We start from the raw sequence: 27,501 nt of genomic DNA, 5'->3' as shown, positions 1-27,501 counted from the left end.
GCCTCTCCTTATGTTCTTAAAAAGGCCACACAAAGGAATGGCACAGACTAACCACAATGGTGGGCTGCACAAACACACGCCCTTGCTATAGGTAACCCTGCAGAAAAATGGAAGACAATGGGGACCAGTATCTTTAACTCAACTTGAAGGTCCAAAAGGAGGAATAGCAGATCCATCCAAGATTGATATCAACCCTGAAGATTCATTGCACACAGACATACACTCAAAAAACTCAATTTTAGCTGTCAGATCTTTATAACAAAGGTACAAAAAACATTTCTTACTCAACAAAAGGGGTGGTTATTTTACAACCAAGAATACACACACACACACACACACACACACACACACACAAACAAGTATATACAATATCACAATGAATATATTCTTTCAAAGGCTGAATAAAAGCTTTATAACTTCTTGCTTGAACAGTTCACCCAATGTGAGTGTGCTTTTTTAGAAAAAGGTTGCAATGTCATAGGCCACTTTCCAAGCCCAATACCAATAGATGAAGAGTGCTTGGAAGCAGCACAGGTAAGAACCATAAATATTTTTAATGCACTCGTTTTTAAAAGGTGGCTCCCCGCCAGGGTTTTGTCAAGTGGCCTTCTCTTCTGATCGCAAAACAACGCCAACAGTTTGATCAATTTTGACATGGAAAACTGTAAAGCAGCTTTTGCAGGGGGAAAGTCCTTGCAAAAGAGACAAAGAGGAGGAGGGCATATGAGAGAGGGAAGTGTGAGAGTCTCTGTATGAGAGAGGAAGGTTTGTGTGTGGTGTAGGAGAGACAAGAGAAGCCGGGGGCTTGTTTGAAGTGTAGTTTGTAGTGTAGTTGCCTCCTTAAAAGATAACTGATTTGGCCTCAACACCTTCAGAGGGGTCTCACCCATGACACGGCAACCACCACAGCTCGCTTGCAGGCATTTACAAGCATTTCTGAGCTACGAGCAGACATGGCATCCTCTCAGCCTCCAAGGCAACCCGCTGGGACTCTCTAACTAGAGCTGTCCCTTTGCGGCTGGTCCTTATATACACAGTGATGTAGCTCCACCCACCCGTGGTATCAGGTGACAGCTTGGGCTCCCCTGGGTCCTTCCTTCCCACCATCTCCATTCCCCCAGCTCTATCTGTGTAAATTCAGGTAAAACAAGTGTACATTGTGGGTGGCAGGGATGGAGGATTGCTGCCGGTTCAAGTTTCCTTGGAAGAGGTATTTAATTCCTGCATTCTCTGCTGCTTCCTTTCTAAGAACCGTGCCCTAGCATCACTTATGGATTGGTTATCATTCCTCTTCTCCATGTTCTTTGCAGACTTGTCTGTCGCTTTTTCTAAAAGGGAAAGGGGAAAACCACACACTGGAAATCAATATTGCAAAATGAAGGATTTCTATTACTACTACTACTATCATTTATAAATTTATATACTGATTATGTGCCAATATGGCTTCTGTGCTGTTTACCACTATAAAATCAATCCATAATTAAACTGCACAATAGCATTAAAACATCCTAAATTAAAAAAATGATTCTTTTCGCTGTATATGTTTAAAAAAAGTAAAAATTAAAACAACAAGATCACCAGCTCACTTAAACAGGTGTGTTTTGAGGATCCGGCAGAATGCCAATAATGATAGGGCCACTCATATATCAGCAGGGAGGGCATTTCACAACTCCGGTGGGGGGAAAAACGCCTCTCTGTTACTACAAGCTGATAATCATAAGGCCAAGGCAGAACTAACAGGGTTAGAGAACATTTCTCAGCCCAAGAGTCACATTCCCTTTTGGGAGATGCTCTGTCCATGCACTTCAGCCTTTCCCAAATTAAAATCATAAAATAAAACTACCAACGAAAAGGGGTGATTGGTTATTTCTGCCTGGGGACAACTTTCTCTCCAGCTTTGGTTACAGTGAACCATGCAACAAACTACAGGCACAACAGATGAAAGATTGTCTATCCAGTCCAGTTTCAAAATCCAAAATGCCAGCCCTGGGCTCCTTTGGAAGGAAGGGATATCTATCTAATAAATACATGAAGTAGCCAATAAGATTTAAACAAAACAGCAGCACAGAACATCATTGCAACGGAAGGGAGAAGAGCCACTCAGCCAAACGTCTGGCCAAAGGGGTGCATTGTAAACAATCATCGAAAGGCACAGGAAAACAAGAAGCAAACTAATAATAATAATAATAAATTTATTTATTTATACCCTGCCCTCGCTGTCCAGAGCCAGGCTCATGGCGGCTAAAACCAGTAAAATTACAGTAAAAACATAAGGGGGGGGGGGAGAAACCAATTTAAAATACAGGTTAAAATGCAATTTAAAATGCATCCTCATTTCAAAAGTAGCCCATAGATCAAAACCATAAGGGGAGGGAAACAGAAGGGTCAGACTGAGCCCAAACCAAAGGCCAGGCGGAACAGCTCTGTCTTGCAGGCCCTGCGGAAAGATGCCAAGTCCCGCAGGGCCCTAGTCTCTTGTGACAGAGCGTTCCACCAAGTCGGGGCCAGTACTGAAAAGACCCTGGTCCTAGCTGAGACCAATCTAAGCACCTTGCGACTTGGGACCTCCAAAATGTTGTCATTTGTGGACCTTAAGGTCCTCCACGGGGCATACCAGGAGAGGCGGTCCCATAGGTACATGGGTCCTGTACTGAGTCAGACCCCGGTCCATCCAGCTCAGTAACGTCTACACTGACTAGCAGATGCTCTCTGCAGTTTCAATCAGAGGCTTCTCCCTGGCCCCACCTCATGCCTTGTGCTTGCAAGCCAGATACTCTGATACTGATTGCACAAGATGCAACTTTGGAGAGGATGCCATTCCACTCCACCGCCTGGGGCCACCACAGAGGAGGCCTTGTTTGAGCTTACCATTCCGCTTCTCGAGGTCCTCCTTGTTCCTCCATTTGGCCATCTCCTCCTCCGTCACCTCCTCCCGGGCCATGCTGCTCAGCTCGTAAGCGTCGATCTTGTGCAGCCGGGGCAGCAGGTCCTGAACCCACTCGTAGCGGACCGGACACACCATCCTGACGTAAACCTTGGAGGTCACGAGGACATCATGGAAGAGGATCCATTCCAGCTGGGCTTCCTGATCACGGAGCTGTGGGAGACATGTGTGCTTTCCAAGTTATCAGAAATACTTCGTACAAGAGGAGCTTCCTTTCAGGAAGGAGATGGTTATCAATGGCCACTAGCTATGATGGCTATGCTCTGCCCCAAGTTCTTCCTGAGCTACATTGCCCATCATTCCTGATCCCTGACACAGCTGGCTGGGGCTGATGGGAGCTGGAATGCAGCAAGTCCTTCTCCCCCTCTCAAAATAACAGAACCCAAACAGGGCCATCTGAACGCCCGAAGTTTCAGGAAGGCAAAAGGAAGCAGTTCTTTGCATACCTGATGGAGCATCTCCACCCCCATCGTTCTACCTGGACACTGAGGTCCAGCGCCAAGGGCCTTCTGGGGAGAAGCCAAGTTACAGGGAACCAGGCAGAGGGCCTTCCCAGTAGTGGCACCCACCCTGTGGAACACCCTCCCACCAGATGTCAAAGAGAACAACAACGACCAGACTTTTGGAAGACATCTGAAGGCAGCCCTGTTTAGGGAAGCTTTTAATGTTTGATGGACTACTGTATTTTAATATTTTGTTGGGAGTCTCCCGGAGTGGCTGGGGAAACCCAGCCAGATGGGCAGGATATAAATTATTATTATTATTATTATTATTATTATTATTATTATTATTAAACTAAAATAGTGGAATTGACTCCTGCAGGAGGGCAGGGCTAGCACACCGATTTGGATGGCTTTAGAAGAGGATTGTACAAATTCACCGAGGACAAGGCTATCCATGGCTACTAACCACAATGGCTCTGCTCTGCTGCCAGGGCTGGAGTTGGCAATGTTTCTGAATGCCAGCTGCTGGAAAGCCCAGGAGGGGAGAGTTGCCCTTTTGCTCAGATCCTGCCTGTGGCCTTCCCAAAGGCATCTGGTTGACCACTGTGAGAACAGGATGCTAGCACAGATGGGCCACTGGCCTGATCCTGCAGGCTCATCTCATGTTCTTAAAGAAATGTAAAGGTAAAGGGAGCCCTGACCATTAGGTCCAGTCGCAGACGACTCTGGGATTGCGGCGCTCATCTCGCTTTATTGGCCGAGGGAGCCGGCGTACAGCTTCCGGGTCACGTGGCCAGCAGGACTAAGCCACTTCTGGCGAAACCAGAGCAGCGCACAGAAACGCCGTTTACCTTCCCGCCAGAGTGGTACCTATTTATCTACTTGCACTTTGATGTGCTTTTGAACTGCTAGGTTGGCAGGAGCAGGGACCGAGCAACAGGAGCTCACCCAGTCGCGGGGATTCGAACCGCCGACCTTCTGATCGGCAAGTCTGATCAAACCGCCACCTGCATTGCTCTTTAAAGAAAGGTACACCCCGGTAAAAACTGCAGAGTTAAGCATGTACTGCACTGGCAGCTTCCCGACTTCCTGTCTTAAGGGAAATCCTTGTTATATCCACCTAGCTATCAAGGAACCCCTGTGCGTCTGGCCACAGGACCCCTGCCTGCATGATGAACGACACTGCCGTAGCTCAGTGGAAGAACGCCTGCTTTGCCTGCAGAAGGTCCCAGGTTCAATCCCTGGTGTCCCCAAGCTAGGTGGGCAAGAGACCCCTGGTCTGAAACCCTGGAGAGTTTGCTGCCGGTCAGGTCTGACTCGGTGAAAAGCTTAATAATAATAATAATAATAATAATAATAATAATAATAATAATAACTTTTATTTATACCCGCCCTCCCCGGCCAGAGCCAGGCTCAGGGCAGCTAACAACAGTAACATTACAGTAAAAACATAATAGGGGAAAAGAAAAAAGAAAAAAAACAATTTTAAATACAGGTTATAAGGTGTAAGTTGCCTCGTGCCAAGTCAGACCACTGGTCCACCTCAGTATTGTCTCCCTTGACTGGCAATGGCTCTCCGGGGGTTTCAAGCAGGAAAACATTCCCAGCCCTGTCCAGGGATGCAATTGGGGACTGAACCTGGGACCTTTCTCTTTAAAAGACTATTTACCTATACCATCAAATAAAGCCAGGAATGCAGAGAATCTGCTTGGCTGGGCTTACTTCTTAATCTACAGAAAGGTTCAACCATTCCATCCCCCCCCCTCCCCAGCAATTATTAACAGAGGGGGGGATCTTACGGCGGACGAAGGGTGAATGTAGACGGTGCTCCCGTGACCGTCCATGGTACAGAACGACTTGCCTATGGATCTAAGGGCAAAAAACACAAGAAGAGGTTGACGCAGACTTTCCAAAAACCAGCCCGTACCGCACCACCCACTGAAAGGGACGACCACATTTCCTCGACTATTTGACGATAGTCTTTGACTTGGGACTCTGGTCATTTTAACCCCAGCGCAACTGTACTCATTCTACAAGTTTTATGTAGCTTTGTTTCCCCCTCTTTTAATTTTCCACCTGCTGTTATAATTGTCCTATCTGTTTTATTTACACTACAAAATGAATCACAGAGTTGGAAGGGGACCCTGAGGATCATCTAGTCCAACCCGCTGCAATGCTCAGCTGGTTAGAGCGTGGTGCTGATAATGCCAAGGTTGCCGGTTTGATCCCCGTATGGGACAGCGGCATATTCTATAACCATAGAATCGTCCCTTCCAACTCTACAATTCTACGACTCTATGAGCTTGTAGTCTTAACCTCCAATAACATGCTTACTGACAGAGCACGGCAGCCCTATAAGCCAGTGAACTCCCTTTACACAGTCTCCACTCAAAAACATCCCAGAGCCTTTACTCTGGTATGTTTAAATGTCCTTCCATCAGCAGTTCTGGAGGGGAGGTTCCAAAAGAACTTCCCTGTCGTCAACGTAAGGTAAAAGTAAAGGACCCCTAGACGGTTAAAGTCCAGTCGAGTTCGGCTATGGGGTGCAGCGCTCATCTCCGCTGACAGACAGCTTTTATGAGTCATGTGGCCAGCATGACGAAACCACTTCTGGCGCATGGAACACCGTGACAAGTGCCAGAGCACACAGAAAGGCCGTTTACCTTCCTGCCGCAGCGACACCTATTTATCTACCTACGCTGGTATGCTTTCGAACTTCAGGAGCTGGGACAAAGCAACAGGAATTCGCCCCATTGCACGGATTCAAAATGCCGACCTTCTGATCGGCAAGCCCAAGAGGCTCAGTGGTTTAGACCACAACACCACTCCTTTCCCCCATTAATGTAAATGTCCTTGTGAATCTAGAGAAGTAGAAATGGTAACTCATGTCCTTGTGTGTCGTTCTTTTTATCATGACACAGGTAATATTTTTACTGAAAATCCTTTTACGGAAATTCCCAGGATCATCATGAGCATTTTCTACATTTTTGCTCCTTTCGGATAAGAACGTACCCAGGGGGAGTGAAACATTGTGCAGCTGCGTGCAAAATTCAACTAATTTCAGCAAACTTAAAATCTCGTTTTCCATGCCTGGCGTCCTATAGTACTATACAGTTATTAGTAATTTTATGGCTATAGTTCTGCTTGCCATTATTTTCTGCAATTGTACATCATTTATTTCTGGATATTGGTAATTGACCGTAATAAGGAGATTGATTGTTGAACTCCTTACCTCCTGGCGATATTGGCAAAATAACCTGCACAGAGACATCTTCTCAGGATCTCATTCCTGGAGCCGTCAAAATGCTCTCTTGGAAAGTCTGCCAGCTAAAGAGAGAGAGAGAACCAAAAACTGCCTTACTCAATCTGATGGAAGGTCTTTCTACTCCATGGTGAGTCAACATGAGTCCTCCAACTCCCATCAGCCCCAGCCAGCCTGGTCAACCACCAGGGATCATGGGAGCTGTAGTCCATCAGCAGCTGGAGGGTGCCATGTTTGCTATGCTTGTTCCAGGTCAATCCTCTATTATTTATTTTTATTTATTTATTTAAGAAGTTTATATCCTCCCCCTTCCACCCAAAGGTATCCCAGGCGGCAAACCCACAAGAAAGCTAAGCCATCTTTCCCCAAACAATTCCAAGGCACATGCAGACTGGGAAAGATCTCTGCTTAAAAGCCGTGTTGGAAGAGGAAAATCTTCAGCTGGCACCAAAAAGACAACAGAGATGGCGTCTGTCTAATATTTAAAGGGGAGGAAACTCCAAAATAACACCAAAGGCGTGCTTCATATTTTGTGCGGAGTGAATCTCCTGATGGGATGGTATTTTCAGGAGGCCCTCACCTGCGGAGCGCAGTCATCAACTGGGCATATAAAGGGACGAGACAATCTTGCAGGGATCCTGACCTCAAGCTGTGCAGGGCTTAGTATACCCAAACCAGGTAACTGCAAGCTAGTGCCAGCCAGATTCCTCAGTCCACCCTCCATGGGCCAATTTTGACAGTAAGTAAAGAGTACAAGAGATAGTAAAATAAAATAAAAAGGTCTAAGTTCAATGAGGCTTGCATTAGCAGCTCTTGAAAGTAAGGAGCGGGGAACCTAAACGACAGCTGTGAAATCTCTGGTGTGTGTGAAACACTAAATTTGTGTTTTGGAATGACTGTTTTAGCAGGCAAAATCAAAGACAATCAGGAGTTTATTATGTCAGGGAAGGGTGCCAAGCATGAGCTTTGAAATAAAAAAAATTAAGGTTATATATATATATATATATATATATATATATATATATATATATATGCTTTCGTAGATTTTCACGGGTACAGGAATGCAGGTTTTGGTGTCTTCGGGTGTCTTCCCGTGTAAGAGTCGGGGTGTCTGGGCGACGTTTCGACGAGGTCTCACTCGTCATCTTCAGGCTGGTGCTTTCGGCTTCTTGTTACTGGAACAGAGCCTCTGTTCCAGTAACAAGAAGAACAGAGCCTCTGTTCCAGTAACAAGAAGCCGAAAGCACCAGCCTGAAGATGACGAGTGAGACCTCGTCGAAACGTCGCCCAGACACCCCGACTCTTACACGGGAAGACACCCGAAGACACCAAAACCTGCATATATATATATATATATATATATATATATATATATATATATATAACGTTCATAAATGTACCAAGCAAACACGTACATAAATATATAAACCACATGTCTGAAGCAGCACAGGAAAACAGCCCTGAAACCATTTTGACTCCCAAACTGACCAAATGATTTCTCTGCAAGGTCAAGGAAAATGGAAAAGTCTCCCCATTGTCTTTTCATTCACAAATCCTGTCTTAAGGGTATGTCTGTGTATGAATAGGGTGAGTCTGTGACCTGGCTCAGGAACTAAGTATTTATCATTACAAAAGACTGGCCAGGCTCCCCGGGGTATCCAGTCAAGTAGGCATTAACAGGTACCCTGCCAGACAGGAGGTAAAGAACGCACTCATATTTCTGTTGCAGACCACCCTTTCTGTGATATAGGTATGATGTTTCTGGGGGTGGTCTTGGACTCCAGGGCGGGCAATTTAAAATGTCTATATAAGGGCGGGCACACCTTGGTTCGGGGTCCTCCTCCTTCTCCTGCATGCGAAGGGGGCACCCTGTTGCAACAGTTCAATAAAGATCAGGCTTAATAGCTGCTTTGCTTCTCAATATTCTCTGGTTGGCCTCTGTTCTTATCTCCGACCGATGGAGAACCTTGTGTCCTCCATAAGGGAATAAGGGCAGATTTTCATTTATTAATGCTTTAAGAAGCGTAAGAGTCGTGCAGGATCAGGTCAAACGCCCATCTGGTCCAACACACTCTTCTCACTGTGCCAAGGGGAAATCTGCAAGCAGGAATCTTGACAGCAGCCGCTGAGAGCCTCCATGAATTTGTCTAACCTCTTAAAGCCATCCAAGTTGGGGGTCATCGCTGCCTATTGTGGGAGCGACTTCCACAGTGCTAACTGTGCACAGCTCCTTGGGGAAACCTCCCAAGGTCCCCTGCGTGACACTGGCCCCCCCCGCCCCGTCCCAAGACCCCCAGACCCCAATGTAGACCCACCTGCTTCAGCTTGCTGGTGATCTCCCAGAGCTGCCCTTCCACACTGAACGCCATCTTCAGTGCTCTCCAGTGGACCCAGTTATCCCGGCACCAAGCAGAAGGGGACTTGCTAAGCCAGAGGGAAATAAGCGAGATCAACAAAAGCTGTTGTTTTAAATGGAACATGGGGAGCTGCTTTCTGCAAAGCAAGATTCCTGTCCTCAAGGTTCCGAATTAAAGGCTGGTTTAATAAGAAAGGAAGCCGCCTTATACAAAGTTTATCTAGCTCAGTACTGTCTACACTGACTGGCAGTCTCTTCCCTACCAGGTGCCAGGATGTTTTCCTGGGCAGAAGATGTAGTAACGTGTGCGAGGAAATTAACATGTGTTCCTTCACCCTCTTTTCCTTCTGGCCCTGCCCACTGCTGATATCTGGCCCCTGCAATGTTGCCCAGAAGGGAATGTGGCCCCCAGGTCGGGCAAAGGACCCACACCCCTAATATCTACCCCTCGAAACCTTGAACTCAACCCTACTTACAACCCTCTGGCCATCTGCTATTCTGGCACAAGAGGAAAATTCTTCCGGATATTGCTGGACTACAACACCCATCGTCCTGGACCCAATAGTCGCACCAACAGGGGCTGATGGGAGTTGTAGTCTGACAACACCTGGAAGGTGTGATAGGAATTTTGAGGTCTTAGATATATGGTAATGTTCATAACCGCACGTACATAGATCAGCACAGGAAGACCGACCTGGAACCATTTTGATTCCTAAATTGAACAAATGTTTTCTCTGCAAGGTCAAAGTGGGAAACCTCCCCATTGTCTCTTTCCTCACAAATCCTGTTTTAAGGGTATGTCTGTGTTTGAATAGGGTGTGAGCCTGTGACCTGGCCCAGAAACTAAGTATTTATCACTACAAAAGACTGGCCAGGCTCCCCAGGCAATCCAGTCAAGTAACCTGCCAGACAGGAGATGAACAACGACAGGAGAAAAACAACGTTCAAATTTCTGTTTTAGACTGCCTTTTCTGTGATGCAGGTATGATGTATCTGGGGGGTGGTCTTAGGTTACACCCCTTCTGTGATGTATGTATGATGTTTCTGGGGGTGGTCTTGATCTACAGGGTGGCAATTTCAAAAGTCTTTATAAGGCCTTGCGCACCATTTTTCTGGGTTCCTCCTCCTCTCCTGCGGGTGAGGGAACCACCCTGTTGCAACAGATCAATAAAGATCAGGCTTACTAGCTGCTTTGCTTCTCAATATTCTCTGGTTGGCCTCTGTTATGCTCTCCCAACAATAGGGAACCTATGTAAGGACTCTATATGGGCTTTTGGATACCCCATAAGGGGAAAGGGCAATTTTTTGTTTACAGCACTGAGTACCTTGCTTTGCACTGTTCAAAGACATTCAGGAGAGTCGCAAAGTCGTTGCATCCTCCCGCTTGCAAAGACAGCTCTTGGTGTCGGAGCTCAGCTTCTTTCTGAGCCTCAGGATCACCTAAGGAAATACGGTGACAAATGTAAGGTAGTATTTCTTATGTTTATCCAGGATGGGAATAAGATGGAGATAGTAGCCAGGTTTCTGCAGCACACAGTGAGGATTCCCGAGTGGTTACACGAGTGCTAGATGCAGATTTTGCTGAGTGATTTCACTGTACAGAACCTTATTGTAATCTTGTTTATATGCCAATAAAGCTTTGAGAATTTGAGAAGTTGGATGAAGTTGGTCATCAATTCCTTTTATTCCAAATTTCCCAGAGCAATCTAATGCTTTTTGGGTACTTGCGGGCTTCTATCATCATTTCCTGGGTCAGGTGCAACAGGAAACAACGGTTGAGTAATCCAGGAAGACTTCTTTATTATTATTATTATTATTATTATTATTATTATTATTATTATTATCATCATCATCATTAGACATCCGAAAAAGGTCCGAGACAAAAGCTTAGCAGAACCTGTCATGAGAATTAGCAGTGGGGGAAACTGTGCCTCTGGGCATAAGCAGAGTGTTCTCCCAGTCACTGTTCAGTTGCTACAGCCCAGCTTCTGGCTAGGGAAAGGGGCTAGCTGTGGAGGCACAGGGCAGGTTTTCAAGTTTGGTTTTTTAAAGTGGGCACAGATAAATGATTAAGTAGCCCCCCACCCGCAGCAGCTCCCTTTCAAAGGCACCGCTAGCATGCACTGCTTTTGACTGCTGAGCCAAAGAAACCCAAAGTTAATGTGTTACAGAGATTACCCGGCACCACCAGCGAATGTGGGGAGGACCATCAAAGGACCTTTGTCCTCTAACAACAATCGTTCCTATTCAAGCATCACTCCCCAGCCCAGCCCTTTGCCTATTTTTTTCGTTTCCACAGCCGTTACAGGCCTCTGCCATAGCACAGAAAACAGATATTTCCCTCAGTGCTTCTCAGTCTAACCCACCTCGCAGGGCTGTGGTGGGGACTAAATAAGGAGGGAAACACGGGTGCCCCCTTGAGCTATCAGGTGTTGTTGACTCAAGTAGGACCTTCCACTCTCACAGACACAGCCCTTCTCTGTTTTCTTTCTCCATCTGATACTTAACATTCCATGCCTACTAAACATGCTCAGATTGGGCTAGGATTTTGGAGTGGGGTGTGGGCTCCTTGTCTTTTGTTTTAATAATAGCCTTTTGGACTTCCATAATCCCAAGAATTTCCCTGAACACACTACTATTAGTTAAATAATACTTTATTTATACCCCAGCCATCTGAGTGGCTCCCAACAGAATATTAATGATGATAATTAATAATAATAATAATAATAATAATAATAATAATAATAATAATACTAAAGCAATCAAACATCAAACATTAAAAGCTTCCCTAAACAGGGCTGCCTTCAGGTGTCTTCTAAAAGTCAGATAGTTGTTTATTTCCTTGACATCTGATGGGAGGGCATTCCACAGGGCAGGCGCCACCACTGAGAAGGCCCTCTGCTTGGTTCCCTGTGGCTTCACTTCTCGCAGTGAGGGAACCGCCAGAAGGCCCTTGGAGCTGGACCTCAGTGTCCGGGCTGGACGATGGGGGGAGGAGACGCTCCTTCAGGTATACTGAGCCGAGGTTGTTTAGGGCTTCAGAGGCCAGCACCAACACTTGTGTTCAGAAACGTATTGGGATCCAATGTAGGTCTTTCCGGACCGGTGCTATATGTTCTCTTGAGAAACCCTCTTGCTCTCAACTGCTGTTGGCACTCAACACACAAGTTCGCTATTAGGAGGGTGCCTTTTTAATTTTTTTAATTTGCAAGGCTAGACAGAAGTCACGTTTTCTTGATGCAAAAAAATGTGGGCTACCTAGATGCACAAACTTATCATTATCATCATGATCCAGAGTATAACAACCTCGGCTAAGGCCTCCGCAAGGAATGATCCTACCCTAAAAGGACCGTCTTCAGGGGAGGAAATGTGTGTTCTCTGGCTCCACAGCGGCCAACAGCGGCCACCCCTTCTCCCGTCCTACCTGGTCGAATGAACACTTTTTCCACTGACAGCATGGCTGCGATTGGAAGCATCAAGTCTTCGCAGCCTAGAGAGGCAGCCTTTATGACAGCACAAGTCAGGTTCGGAGGCAGGGGGAACCGCACCATGAACTCCCCCAGTTTGGTCACGTAGCCTCTCCTAAATTTTGGGGAGAGCGAGAAGATGGGTGGCGGGGGAAAAGGAATGAGGGCTAATCTGCAAATCTGGTTATCCTTCCGTTAGCCCTAGGCGTGTGATTCCATTTCACAAAGTGACATCAGAGCCGTCACGTGACCCACTGCATAAAGTAGCAAAATGACATCAGAGAAGTCAAAGCTCCGCCCACTTCTGCCCCAATCGTCATTTTATTTATTTACTCTACTACTGAGCTGCAACCCCCTCCCACCATATTCTTGGGAGCAGAAGAAATTAGTAGCAGAAAGAACTTTTAAGTCTGGACGCAGACACAGACTGTATATCAGGGCCTCCTATCTTTTTTACACCTGAGAGCACATTTGTATTTTTTTGTTAGAGGGGGATTTTCCACTGGTGGCAGATGACATAGACTGTGACACCATGAGACTGGTGTAAAACCAAATTAAATAAAGGTTTATTACAAAACAACAAACAGCAAAGCTTGTGGGTGTTTTTTTTCTGCAGGCAGAGTTCAAACTGCAGCTTTTCTCCTTCTGTAGTCATGACCAGCTGCAACCAATCTGCCCAAAGCTCCCATAAACAGTTCTTAAAGGTACAAACATATTTACTGTTTCTATACAGAATGATTCCCAACATTTTTGAGCAAGTGCACCACTCCCTCTGGTCATTTCTCACCCGCCCCCCACTCCTCCAGATCCCAATCCCAACCCACACACAACCCACCCACACCCCAACACACACACAATTCGCTTCACCAAGAGATCTGGGGAACAGTCGTCAGATTCAGCAAAATGAAACCAAGCTGTGAAAAGTGCATTGGAGCTGAAAGAGGAAGTGGGAAAGAGAGTCACTCTTCCAACTTCCTCCTTCAGCTCTATGAACTACAGTGGTGCCTCGCAAGGCGAAATTAATTCGTTCTGCAAGTCTCTTCGTCTTGCGAGTTTTTCGTCTTGCGATGCACGGTTTCCCATAGGAATGCATTGAAAATCAATTAATGCGTTCCTAGGGAAACCGCCTTCAGACCAGGTCCGGGGACAGTCTGTCCCCGGACCTCTTCTGAAGGCTGGGGGGGGGGACAAGGGCTTTTCTTCCCACCCCCAGCATTTTAAAAAACCCGGGACAGCGGAGGACTTCTCCGCTGTCCGGGCGATCTTAAAATGCTGGCGGGCGGCATTTTAAAATCGCCCCGGACAGCGGAGGACTTCTCCGCTGTCCGGGGCGATTTAAAAGCCCCTGGGAAGGCAGGCAGGGGGGACAAAGACTTTCGCCCCCCGCCCGCCTTCAGAAGGTGTTCCCGCCCCGCTTCGGAACAGCGTTCCGAAGTGGGGCGGCTGGGGCAGGTGTTCCCGCCCCCCCCCCCCGCTTCGGAACAGCGTTTTAAAATGCTGGGGGTCGGGAGCGAACGCTTCGCTCCTGACCCCCAGCATTTTAAAATCTCCCCGGGACACGGGGAGATTTTAAAATGCTGGCGGGCGGCAGCTCCCAACCCCCAGCATTTTAAAATCTCCCCGGGACAGGGGGAGATTTTAAAATGCTGGGGTCGGCAGCGAACGCTTTGCTCCCGCCCGCCAGCATTTTAAGATCGCCCGGGGCAGGCGGGGGGAAGGCAGGCGGGGGGGGGAGCAAAGACTTTTGCCCCCCGCCGGCCTTCAGAAGAGGTCCTCTTCTGAAGGCCGGCTGTGGGCGAAAGTCTTTGCTCCCGACCGCCAGCATTTCCCTATGGGCTTTCGTCTTGCGATGCAAGCCCATAGGGAAATTCGTCTTGCGAAGCGCCTCCAAAACAGAAAACCCTTTCGTCTTGCGGGTTTTCCGTCTTGCGAGGCATTCGTCTTGCGGGGTACCACTGTATTCAAAAGAGGGGGGAAAATAACCACACTCACCACCCCACAACTAAAGGGACACTTGAGCAGGGTGGGGGTGCCCAAAGGCTTCCTGGGTGGCAGAGGAAGACTTCACGGGTGCTATTGCACAATCCAGGTGGCCCCTGTACAAAATATGCTCTGTTTTAATCTACTGTTGTTGTTTCAATAATAATAATAATAATAATAATAATAATAATAATAATAATAATAATAATTTATTATTTATACCCCGCCCATCTGGCTGGGTTTCCCCAGCCATTCTGGGCGGCTCCCAACAGATAAATATTTTTATTGATTTTTAATTTCAAGCCACACAGGGAATAAGAGCTTAGTAGTTTTTTCAAAAAGAAGAAGAAAATATCAGCTGATGGCTGTAATATGAGATGTTCCAGTAAATAGTTCTATGTGTCAATGGAGAGTGAAAACCGGCAATCTCTTGTTTTTACTGATTTGTAAGGTGCATGGGAGGTAAACATAATTTAAGAAAATTACAGGGAAAATAAATGTACAGTGTGTACACAGGTGCTTAAACTTACCGGTCAATAGCGCTGCATTGATAAAGCTCCTTGAGAGCTTCCAGAATACGTCTCTCTTCCGGGCGATCCAAATAAGGAAATCTAAACAGAAAATGGGGGGAATCAAGTCACCAAAGGTTGCGGGATTCCTTAAAAAGAAGTGAAGCAACAAGATCGCCAATCCTCTTCCCTTCCCCACCCCTGCGACTCCCCGTTCAGCTTGTTGGGCAGGATGGGCACCTGATGACATCGTGGATAGCAAGGCACTTCAAGGTCAGGATGACAGAGGTCAAGCTGGTTCGCCTGATCTCTGGAACCATGTGGTCGGGCATACACTGCTCCCAGAATTCCTTGCTGTACACCCGGTAGCACTTCCCAGAAGATGTCCGTCCGGCTCGGCCAGCTCGCTGCATTGCTTCGCTCCTGAAAAGAGGATCATTAACTAACGATTATCAATATATTGGCGGCTAACTAAATAACTTAGGCTTCAAATATGTGAAAGACCGCCTCCTTCCCCACAAGCCCTCTCAAGTGTTAAGCTCAGCAGAGGGGCCCTCTTGGCAGCAACAGAAAATTATTGTTTTGACTGCAGACAATGCACAGCCCCACGCTACCGTATTTTTCGCTCTATAAGACGCACCAGACCATAAGACGCACCTAGTTTTTGGAGGAGGAAAACAAGGAAAAAAATATTCTGAATCCCAGAAGCCAGAACAGCAAGAGGGATTGCTGCACAGCAATCTGTCTCGCTATTCTGGCTTCTGGGATAGCTGCACAGCCTGCATTCGCTCCATAAGACGTACACACATTTCCCCTTACTTTTTAGGAGGGAAAAAGTGTGTCTTATAGAGCAAAAAATACGGTACTTCAAAGAACAGAATTTCGAAAGAGAAAACAACAGGGTTCCCTTTCCGTGTAAAACATGGGTAGGCAAACAAAGGCCCGGGGGCCAGATCCTGCCCAATCGCCTTCTAAATCTAGCCCGCGGACAGTCCAGGAATTAGCATGTTTTTACATGAGTAGAATGTGTGCTTTTATTTAAAATGCATCTTTGGGTTATTTGTGGGGCATAGGAATTCATACATTATTATTTTTTGCAAAATATAGTCCGGCCTCCCACAAGGTCTGAGGGACAGTGGACCGGCCCCCTGCTGAAAAAGATTGCTGACCCCTGGTGTAAAACAGGGTCCCCTCCTTGGCCGAGGGTTTTAAGCAAAGGATGAGCAGGTGTCTGACAGGGGCTCAGCAGTTGCAAGATTCCTGCCACTGACCAGAGGGTTGGATTGCATGACCTCAGAGATCCCTTCCGAAATTCTACAAAGCCAGGATAAAATGGAATGCAGGTCAAATGAATAGAGTTATATGTGTGATGTTAAATTAGTAACTAGCAGCAACATATCCAGCATTGCTTGAGAAGTCTAAAAAACTCATTTTTAAAAATCAAGGCAGTTGTAAAATCAGGGGTTAAGATCAGCACAGTTTCGAAAGGTTCCCATCCACCGTGCCCCCTGCTTAACTTTGCAAACGTGCTGGCAGTTTTACCGCCGCATGAAAATTTTGGTCATGGTACCTTAAGAGGTGTGTCTAAATGCATAGTTAGCAGACCCACAACTTTCCAAAATATATAACAGACACAAATATATTATAATATTTGTAATAATAATAATAGTTACTACCAACCAAAAACCTGAACCTGAATTTGCTTATTTCCTCCGCCCTCCCAGCCCATTTTCCTTTTGTGTCGTGCCTTTTTAGACTGTACGCCTGCTGGCAGGGGTGATCTTAAAAAAGATGGCTCTGGGGGCCTTCCTTTTGGCTGAAGAGCAGAATTATAACAAATAAATTAGCTGCAGCAGCCTGTGGAGAAATTACAGGTTCCATAAGAAAGGCTGTTTCTTCTAAAATGGTGAGAAACAAACCCCACAGTACCTCAAACTTACTTGGAAATGGGGACAACTTCCAGCGTGTCCAAGCCCACTCTCGGGTTGTGGTTTAACTGCTTCACAAACCCGCTGTCCACCACGTACCTTAAAGAGAAGCTCAAATGTGATCCATGCATTCAACCATCACAGCAGGCCTAATTTCACATCGGCCCCTTAAACCAGCAGTGGGGCACCTTTTGCAGCCTGAAGCCCAAATTCCCTCGTGGGCCTGCTTTTGGGGGTGGAGCCACATGTCACTAGTGGGTGGAGTCAGAGGCGAGCGGAGAAACAGAAGCGACTCTTAATTCTGTGCGGCAGGGACCTATCTGTACCATATACATCTAAAGCAGTATCCTGCCTCTTTAAACTGCCATGGCTTCTTCCCCCAAAGAATCCTGGGAGCTGTAGTTTCTTGAGGGTGCCAAGAGTTGTTAGGAGACTCCATCCCAGAGTGGTTTAACAAACGATCCCTCTTCCCTGGGAACTCTTTATTTATTTACTTGCAAATTTATAACCAGGGACGCGGGTGGCGCTGTGGGTTAAACCACAGAGCCTAGGACTTGCCAATCAGAAGGTCGGCAGTTCAAATCCCCGCGACGGGTTGCACTCCCATTGCTCGGTCCCAGCTCCTGCCAACCTAGCAGTTCGAAAGCACATCAAAGTGCAAGTAGATAAATAGGTACCGCTCCAGCGGGAAGGTAAACGGCATTTCTGTGCGCTGCTCTGGTTCGCCAGAAGCGGCTTAGTCATGCTGGCCACATGACCCGGAAGCTGTACACCAGCTCCCTCGCCCAGTAAAGCAAGATGAGCGCCGCAACCCCAGAGTCAGCCACGACTGGACCTAATGTTCAGGGGTCCCTTTACCTTTACTTTTAAATTTATAATAAAAAAATTCCTTCCAGTAGCACCTTAAAGACCAATTGAGTTAGTTCTTGGTATGAGCTTTCGTGTGCATGCACACTTCTTCAGATACGAAGATGCACACGAAAGCTCATACCAAGAACTAACTCAGTTGGTCTTTAAGGTGCTACTGGAAGGAATTTTTTTATTATAAATTTATAACCCATTTCGTAAAATGCGACAGCCAGTGTGGTATAGTTGTTAAGAGTCCTGGGCTACGGGTCCGAATCCCCACTTAGCCATGAACTTCACTGAGAGAACGTGGGCTAGTCATGGTCTCTCAGCATAACCTACCTCACAGGGTTGTTATGTGAATAAAATGGTGAAGGAAGAATCATGTGAGCTCGTAAGGGGGCGGAATTAATTTTGGCCTGCCATACATATCCAAGTCACCCACCCCTCTGTTCTCAGGCCTCTGCCTCATTCTCCTGGTCAAAAAATACCCAGAACAGCTAACCTGATTCCATCAATTGTCAGAGAAGTTGCGGCAATATTTGTGGCCACCACACACTTTCTGATTCCTGGAGGAGGAGGGAGGAATATTCTCCTTTGTTGATCTGGGGGGCGGAAAAGAGTTGTAGAGACCTTGAAACAGACGTCTGTCATTAGTTCTTCAAATGGGGTCATGGGGAGGAGAAATGAGGCTGTGCCTTTTTGCCCAGTCAACCTGGGTTTCAGCAAGGCACTGCCTGGACAGCTCCGAGTCCTAAGGACTAGCGACTTGGTTTGTTGGCTGGCTGGTTTGTAATGAAAGTTGAGGTTCTCACAAAGCAGAACTCAGACTCACCTGTTGGCATGGAGCCATATAATGGCAATATGAGCAAGCCTTCGACAGAGCGATCCCTTACATCGAATTGGTAATCGATGGACTCTGCCTTTTGGAAAAGCAACTCGCAGGTTTTCTCAATCTCGGATTGGCCTAAAAACAAAAAGAGAAACAAGGAGGTCTTATATGGGGGGGCAGAGGGAAGGCTCCCAAATTGCAAGCCTGTTTTCTAAAAAATTGTCCAGCTTTAGCCACGTTCTGCTCTGCGTTTGGAGCTACAGGGAACCAGGCAGAGGGCCTTCTCGGTAGTGGTGCCCACCCTGTGGAATGCCCTGTCAGATGTCAAGGAAATAAGCAACTGCAGTGGTACCTCGGGTTAAGTACTGAATTCGTTCCGGAGGTCCGTTCTTAACCTGAAACTGTTCTTAACCTGAAGCACCACTTTAGCTAATGGGGCCTCCCACTGCCACTATGCCACTGCCGCACGATTTCTGTTCTCATCCTGAAGCAAAGTTCTTAACCCGAGGTACTATTTCTGGGTTAACGGAGTCTGTAACCTGAAGCGTCTGTAACCCGAGGTACCACTGTATCCAACTTTTAAAAGACATCTGAAGGCAGCCCTGTTTAGGGAAGTTTTTAATGTTTAATACTGTATTGTGTTTTTAATATTTGATTGGGAGCTGCCCAGAGTGGCTGGGGAAACCCAGCCAGATGGGTGGGGTATAAATAAATTATTATTATTATTATTATTATTATATACACTCACTGCTGAAACGCAAGGGGCTCCATATGCACTGACACCCCACTGGCTTCTGAAGATGCACTTGTTTAAGCAGACACTCCCTTTGATCCCCTAACCTGGAGTCACCTGTTTTAATTCCTGTGCTGTTCTTTACAGGATAATTTTTTTGTGTATTTTAAATATGGATGTTTATATCTGAATGCCTGTGTAATGGGGTTTGTTTGGGGGTTTTTTTGCATGTTGCAAGCTGCTTATTTTTAGTCTTTTTCAGCATTAAGCTGTGCATGCTAATAAATAATGGGCTGTATTCCACACTAATCAAACTCAAGAGGAGACCCATTGAAATTGATTGACTAATGGAGGAAAATCTGCTTTCATGAGTCTACTCCGAGAAAAACTTAAGTCAGCTACAACGCAATAATATAAATAATAAAATTATAATATTCTGCTGCAGAGTGCAAAACCCGGGTCACTCAAGAGAATCCAATGAACTCATCGTCTGATGAGAGCCTGCTAGAACCCAGGTGCGCTTTTATTAATATCGTAATTTCACCATCAAAAGTGGTTATTCTGCATGGGAAATGCTCACCTGTTAGAAAAACCAGGATGTCTCCAGCTGAGCCGCTCAAGTGGATATCCAAGGTGACTTTTACAGTCTGAAACAAGCAACATTAATAAGATTAGGACTGGCTGAAAATAGATCCCCCTTTTCATGCAAAGTGTTTCCCTTCACACACACATGTACTCACAGACTTCCTCTGCTGTAAAAACCAATGTGCGGAAAGCTACACTTTGCCACCTGAGGCTTCAGGCTATGGGAAACCCACGCTTCTTTCACAGGCTCAGAAATGCTCTCCAGCAGCCTGGGGGAGCCCACAAACCCAACAGGAGCTGCTGAGAATTCAAAACCTGTTCCTAGCTGTATAAGCTCCACCCCTTGATCTGCATAGCCCCACCCCCAAGTTCTATTTTTCAGCCAGACCCCATCATAACTTAGAAGAGATGGAGAAATAATGCATTCATTGACACTTCAGAAGTCCTGGGATGCATCCTGCATTCACCAAGGCCACATTCACACATCTGCAGCTGTATATTATCACGTTAAAAGAGTCATAAAAAGGTCAAGGTAAAGGGACCCCTGACAATTAAGTCCAGTCGTGAACGACTCTGGGGTTGCAGCGCTCATCTCGCTTTACTGGCCGAGGGAGCCGGCATACAGCTTCCAGGTCATGCGGCCAGCATGACTAAGCCGCTTCTGGCGAACCAGAGCAGCGCACGGAAACGCCGTTTACCTTCCTGCCGGAGCGGAACCTATTTATCTACTTGCACTCTGACGTGCTTTCGAACTGCTAGGTTGGCAGGAGCGGGGACCGAGCAACGGGAGCTCACCCCGTTGCGGGGATTCGAACCACCGACCTTCTGATCGGCAAGCCCAAGGCTCAGTGGTTTAACCCACAGCGCCACCCGCGTCCCAAGAGTCATAGCTTTCCCCAAATAATTTTGGGAGCTGTAATTTGTTAAGGGTGCTGAAAGTTGTTAGGAAACCCCTATTCCCCACATAGAGCTACAATTTTATTTATTATCATTATTTATTAAGTTCCCAGGGTGGTTTAACAACCAATCCCTCTTCAGAGAGAACTCTGGGAATTGTAGCTCTGTGAGAGACTCCTAACAACTCTCAGCACCCTTAGCAAACTACAGCTCCCAGAATTCTTTAGGAGAAGCCATGGCTCTTTAAAGTGGTATCATAGTGTTTTAGATATACCAAGTCAGTGCAGGAAATGGCAAAAAGCCTTTGTAGGTCTAGCCATTTTCCTTGGTGACCCCGTGGAGGACCATAATGCAACGGTAAAACACTGAAAAGTTTAAAAGGTTAAAAAAAAGGTTTTAAATATTATTAGAATGAAGATTAAAACCTGTATAGGTAAACACTGAGAACGGCTGTTGAGCTCCCTTTGAAACTGATTTACAATTCTTGGGTCCCCAGAGAATAAAACAACACTAAAATGGGCCTTGCCCCCTGATAAATTAGATAGCGGCTGAACCAACACCACCACTACCACACAGAAAGAAAAACAGTTAAACCATTAAAAGAGCCTGCGGAGCTCAGCCAAGAACGACCTTTCTCGACGCCACCTTGGCTGGAAGTCCAGAGGCCCATAATGAAGAAAATGATGATTAGATGTGATTTTAATCCACTTCCAGAAAAGATTAACAGGCAAGGTGGGAGCAGCCAGAGGTTGTTAAGGCATTGGAAAAGGTGCTTTCCTCACCAGAACTGAACACAGAAAACAGCCATACCAGGTCAGAAAACAGCTCCATTTTGCTCAAGGTTGTCTACACTGCTTGCCAGTGGCCCTCCAGGATTTCAGACAGCAGGACGTTCCCAGTCCCTACCTGGAGATGCTGGGGTTGAACCTGGGACCTTTCCGCAAGCGAGGCCGGCGCTGCTTACTGCTGAGCCACAGACCTTCCCGATGCTACCAGCAAGTACCGTATTTTTCGCTCTATAGGACGCACTTTTCCCCCTCCAAAAATTAAGGGGAAATGTGTGTGTGTGTCCTATGGAGCGAATGCAGGCTCCTTGGCTTCAGCGATAGCAACGCGAAGCCTCCAAAGCGCAGAGGGACCTCGCGCTGCGCTCCAAAGGCTTCGGGTTCCTTTTGCTGAAGCCGGGAGAGCAAGACTCTCCTGGCTTCAGCAGAGAGGGAGAGCTGCGCAGCGCCCCGTCAGCAAAGCGGGAGGAGAAATGGAAGGGGCTCCGTTTCTCCTGCCGCTTCGCTGAAGGGGCGCTGAGCAGAGAGGGGGAGAATTTTTTTCCCTTGTTCTCCCCCTCTAAAACAAGGTGCGTCCTATGGTCAGGTGCGTCCTATAAAGCGAAAAATACGTTACCTCTGTAACATACGCAGAGCCGTCAGCATCCCTCGGGCCCACCAGACCACAGAACCTCTCCTCCACCGGATAGTTCCTTCCAGGAATGTCCACCACCGGGCAGTAATTGAAGAATTCAGAGAACCTGTCCGTGTCCAGTGTGGCCGACATCACCACCACTTTCAAGGGCCTTTCTCTCTCTGGCGGCTTCTTCCCTTGAAGCATTTGCTTCAGCAGGCCAAACAGGATATCCTGGAAGCGGGAGGGGAGCCAAGCATCTAGTCATCATTAAATTCCCAGGGATGAAATAAGAGGGTCTTCCAAGCCTTCTTCCACCCAGACACACAAAAAACCCACAGCCGGCTGGATCAGGCCAATAGCCCATCTAGTCCAGCATCCTGTTCTCACAGTGGCCAACCATTTGTCCACAGGGAACCCTCAAGCAGGATTTGAGCACAACAGCACTCTCTACCCTCTTGTGGGCTCCAGTAAGTGGCATTTGAAAGCACTGCTGCCTCCAGCCGTAGAGGCAGAACATAGCTATTGTGGCTAGTAGCCACCGATGGCTTTTGCCTCCGTCAATTTGTCAAGTCGTCTTTTAAAACCGTACAAGTTGGTGGACATCACTGTCTCCTGGGGAAGCGAGTTCCACAGTTTAACTGAGCACTACGTGAAGAAGCAATTTATTTTCCTCTATCCTGAATCTTTCATCTGCATTGGATGTCCACGAGGCCTACAGGGAACCAGGCAGAGGGCCTTCTCGGTGGTGGCGCCTGCCCTGTGGAACACCCTCCCACCAGATGTCAAAGAGAACAACAACTACCAGACTTTTAGAAGACATCTGAAGGCACCCCCTCTTTAGGGAAGCTTTTAATGTTTGATGCATTACTGTATTTTAATATTTTGTTGGAAACCGCCCAGAGTGGCTGGGGAAGCCCAGCCAGATGGGCGGAGTATAAATAATAAATTATTATTATTATTATTATTATTATTATTATTATTACGACTACTACTGCTACTGTTAGGGAGAAAAACCTTTCTCTAGCCACACCCTCCATGCATAATTTTACAAACGCCTATCATGCTTGCCTTTTCCCCAATCTAAAAAGCCCCAAATGCTTTCACCTGTCTCCCTAGGGGAGTTGCTCCCTCCCTTGGATCATTTTGGGTGCCATTTTCTGGCCCTTTTCCAACTCTACAATGTCCTTTTTTTGGAGGCGAGGCATCCAGAACCGTACACAGTGTCCCAAACTGTACACTTGCTTCCCCTGCCTAGTCTCCTGAAGGCGATTTCTAGGCGGCCAAGCGAGCATCTCTTTATAAGCCCATTCTGGCTTAGTTACTCACCGTGCTCAGACTCCGCTCGTGAGCTTCGTCAAGAATGACGATGCTGTATTTGGTGAGATGTGGATCTGCCAGTATCTGCCGCAAGAAGCAGCCGTCCGTCATGTATCGGATGGAAGTATCCTGTGCGGTTTCAAGATCAGGCATTTGGTTAGAGCACATGCGGAGAACCTTTCTCAACCCGAGGGCTGCATCGCTTCTGGGGGCATCGCATGCCAGTAGAGGGCGGGGCCAGAGGCAAAAGTGGGCGGAGCAACAAATGTACACAGTTGTCAGGATGCCGAAGCATAGGGATCCCCTAGCGAAGCCGCAGAGGAAGAAGGCTTGGACCCAGAAGATTGGTGGTAGGACACAGAAGAAAGATCAGAAGAGGGAGAAAACTAGAGGGTGGAAGACACAGGAGGCTTGAAGAAGAGCAGGGAGACCTCCAAGGACATGACTGGGTGCAGAGGGACACACTTGGAGCTCAGAATCTGAAGGAGAGGACAGACGCTGCAACAGCTTCACAGCCGCTTCCTGATCCCTCTGCCTTGAGCTCCCCTCCCCCTTTGACTCAGAGGTGGCGGGGGATACGAGATAAAGTTTGATAAGACTGATTCCGACTCGTACCTCCGAGACACATTCATCAAAGCGAACCTGATACCCCACGATGCTCCCTAAAGGGCAGTCCATCTCCTCCGCCACCCTCTGAGCCACGGACGTGGCAGCCACTCGCCGCGGTTGTGTCACGCCAATCGCCCCGTGCTTGGCAAAACCTACAAAAGGGACCAGAAGGACTTATGAAGTTGCACAGGAAGAGGAAAGAGACTGACTGGACTAACAACCCTTTAAAAAAAGAAAAAGCAGCAATTCATTATTTTATGTGGAATTGTCAGGATAAAGGACACAGACCCCTCTGGACAGAGAGACATGTGTAATCCAAATACATTGGTATCTCGGGTTAAGTACTTAATTCGTTCTGGAGGTCTGTTCTTAACCTGAAACTGTTCTTAACTTGAAGCACCACTTTAGCTAATGGGGCCTCCTGCTGCTGCTGCGCCGCCGGAGCACGATTTCTGTTCTCATCCTGAAGCAAAGTTCTTAGCCCGAGGTACTATTTCTGGGTTAGCAGAGTCTGTAACCTGAAGCGTATTTAACCTGAAGCGTATGTAACCCGAGGTAGCACTGTATTTTGCTCTATAACTCCCATTGGTTCCAGGAGGCACAGCCATGCTGCCTGGGGCTAATGGGATTGATATTCCAAAATGCAATAAAGGGAAAATAAATATAGTCACTGCTTTTACCATATAGAAAAATATATGGTTACCTTCTTCAAATAAGTATTTTGGAAGCTGGGTGGTTTTACCACTGCCTGTTTCGCCCGTCACTACAATAAATGAGTTATCTCGAACAGCCTCAACTAATTTCTTCCGGTATCTGCAGATTGGCAGAGAGGCAAAACCCAGATCATCTCTCCTTTCTCCTTGGTGCAATTTGGATTTTCGTTTCATCTGTACAACACAGCAGAGCTAAAGAGAGAGATATAAACACGCCATGATCAATGATTCAACTCCAGATGTCACCTGAAGGCCACAATTCTAAACAGACTTATTTGGGAGTAAGTCCCACTGAGCACAGGAGTATTGAGAGCTGTTTGTTTGTTTGCTGTTTATTACATTTATATCCCACCTTTCCTCCACAGAGCTCAAGCATGCTGAGTGGGGAAGTGGCACCTGCTAGATGTGTTTGTCAACAAGCTCAGAATCAGCTCAGTAAAAAAGAAAAAAGGGAGGCAGCCCTACACACAACCTCTAGCAGGAAGTGGCCTGATACAAATAGTTCACCAGAAGCAATGAGGAACTGACAACCCTCCAGATCTTAAAAGGTAAAGGGACCCCTGACCATTAGGCGACGCTAATCTCGCTTTATTGGTCGAAGGAGCTGGCATACAGCTTCCGGGTCATGTGGCCAGCATGACTAAGCCGCTTCTGGCGAACCAGAGCGGCGCACGGAAACGCCGTTTACCTTCCCGCCGAAGTGGTACCTATTTATCTACTTGCACTTTGACGTGCTTTCGAACTGCTAGGTTGGCAGGAGCAGGGACCGAGCAACAGGAGCTCACCCCGTCGCAGGGATTCAAACCGCCGACCTTCTGATCGGCAAGTCCTAGGCTCTGTGGTTTAACCCACAGTGCCACCCACGTCCCCCCAGATCTTACTGGGATACAGTTCCTTTTCCCCTCGGCCACTGACCATGCTGGCTGAGGCTGATGGGAGCTGGAGTCCAGCAACATCTGGAGCACCGCAGCTTCCACACGCCTGCTCTGGTTGGCAGCAGTTGCCTTAAGAGTCTCAGCTTGAGAAAGTCTGTCCCAGCCACGTCCGACCTGATCCGTTTTTTTTAAAAAAAAGGCAGATATTGAACCTGGGACTTTTAATAATTGCAATAACCCGCCCTTCACCATAAGGTCCCAGGGCGGATTACACAATATTGGCAACAGTTTTAAATCACAAAATGTGGCTCCTAAATTTAGAACATCTCCAGTGTTCTATATTCAGCAAAAGCCCCCCTTCCCATACCATTGAAGAGGGGAGAAACAGGAGCCCCCCCCCCTTCTCCCTCCCTGAGCTCACACACCTTCTGCAGGTAGAAAACCACGTGGCCCGGCTAGAGGCGACTCTTCCCCCCCTTGTTTTTCCTCTCCCAACTCAAAATCAGCAGGGAAGCGGCGCGCGCCTATGACGTTACTGTCCTCCCTGCACAAGCCACGCCCACCGCACCGAGCCACGCCTACCGCCTCATTTTCTTGCATCTTCCTGCTGGGACGTTAGCGAAGCTGCGGCTCTTGCGTGCTCGGCAATTGCACTTGCTTTGCAAGAATGGCCAGGCAACCCATAATATCCTGCTGGGATTTTGAATATCCTCTGCCCTTACTAGGATCTGCTTTGCACGCAGAAGATGCCCGGTTCAACCCCAAAGGCATCATCAGGCTGGAGTTGGGATGCCCCAGTCTGGAGACTCTGCCGGATTTACATACGGGCCGCGTGGGCTGTATCCCAGGGCCTCGTTATAATCTCTTGCCAAATTACTATTTTTTAGAAAACAGACTATTTTGTTGTTGTTTAGTCGTGTCCGACTCTTCGTGACCCCCTGGAACAGAGCACGCCAGGCACTCCTGTCTTCCACTGCCTCCCGCAGTTTGGTCAAACTCATGTTTGTAGCTTCGCAAACACTATCCAACCATCTCGTCCTCTGTCGTCCCCTTTTCCTTATGCCCTCCATCTTTCCCAACATCAAGGTCTTTTCCAGGGAGTCTTCTCTTCTCATGAGGTGACCAAAGTCTTGGAGCCTCAGCTTCAGCATCTGTCCTTCCAGTGAGCACTCAGGGCTGATTTCTTTCAGAATGGAGAGGTTTGATCTTCTTGCAGTCCATGGGACTCTCGAGTCTCCTGCAGCACCAGAATTCAAAAGCATCAATTCTTCGGCGATCAGCCTTCTTTATGGTCCAGCTCTCACTTCCATACATCACTACTGGGAAAACCATAGCTTTAACTATACTATTCTAGAGTATACTATACTAACTAGACTATTTTACAAAGCTATTATTCCCCTCTAAATGCTCTGTTTACTTTTATAAACTTACTGAAAGTTATAAATTTATCAACGATATGTTCATTGATGCTAAAATTTCAGCGAGGTTCTACTTCTGTTGAATAGGTAAACATAACATGAGGACGAAGTCTTACTTATGATGCTATTAATTAAGGTCTCCAAACTGCCTTAATCCCGGGCTGCCTGGAGAGAGGTGCTGCCAGATAGTGTAGACAGTATTGAGCTAGATGGATGTCATGATAATGTAACTGTTTAAAGTAGCTTCCTGTGCTCCTGTTTAAATCAGCTTTTAATGAAGAACCGCTCAGTCATTAGAGCATGAGACTCTGAATTTCAGGGTTGTGGTTTCAAGCGTCACCATTGGGCAAAAGATTCCTGCATTCAAGGGGTTTGGACTAGACAAC

At 47.1% G+C, this 27,501-nt stretch overlaps 1 protein-coding gene across 2 annotated transcripts; it reads right to left on the bottom strand.

Annotated features, from left to right (window-relative positions):
• Positions 1–232: 232 nt before the first annotated feature.
• On the bottom strand, positions 233–26,225 carry DHX40 (DEAH-box helicase 40). 2 transcript variants are annotated; one of them, XM_082201773.1, is made up of 18 exons: positions 26,123–26,225; positions 24,813–25,014; positions 24,116–24,261; positions 23,510–23,629; positions 22,184–22,414; positions 19,881–19,947; positions 18,571–18,702; positions 18,241–18,340; positions 16,902–16,988; positions 15,202–15,384; positions 14,983–15,063; positions 12,430–12,587; positions 10,331–10,445; positions 8,965–9,073; positions 6,620–6,714; positions 5,187–5,256; positions 2,869–3,097; positions 233–1,328 (listed from the first exon to the last, which is right to left on the bottom strand). In XM_082201773.1, the coding sequence occupies exons 2-18, from the start codon at positions 24,994–24,996 to the stop codon at positions 1,192–1,194; spliced, it is 2,244 nt and encodes a 747-aa protein (XP_082057899.1). In that variant the 5' UTR covers positions 24,997–25,014; positions 26,123–26,225; the 3' UTR covers positions 233–1,191. The 2 variants fall into 2 exon arrangements, with proteins under 2 accessions (XP_082057899.1, XP_082057900.1); XM_082201774.1 differs by lacking the exon at positions 2,869–3,097.
• Between the last annotated feature and the right edge of the window lie 1,276 nt (positions 26,226–27,501).

This window comes from Podarcis vaucheri (assembly GCF_965113315.1).
Source record: "Podarcis vaucheri genome assembly, chromosome: 15".
NCBI classification, from domain to species: Eukaryota; Metazoa; Chordata; class Lepidosauria; order Squamata; family Lacertidae; genus Podarcis; species Podarcis vaucheri.
This window is presented reverse-complemented; position numbering and strand designations above follow the sequence as displayed.

Coding starts and splice junctions, on each gene's coding strand:
- DHX40 (XM_082201773.1), bottom strand. CDS start 24,996: ATGAAACGAAAATCCAAATTGCACCAAGGAGAAAGGAGAGATGATCTG. Junction 22,415..23,509: donor ACGAGCGGAGTCTGAGCACG/GTGAGTAACTAA, acceptor TCCCGCTTCCAG/GATATCCTGTTTGGCCTGCT. Junction 5,257..6,619: donor TTTGCCAATATCGCCAGGAG/GTAAGGAGTTCA, acceptor TTTTGCCCTTAG/ATCCATAGGCAAGTCGTTCT.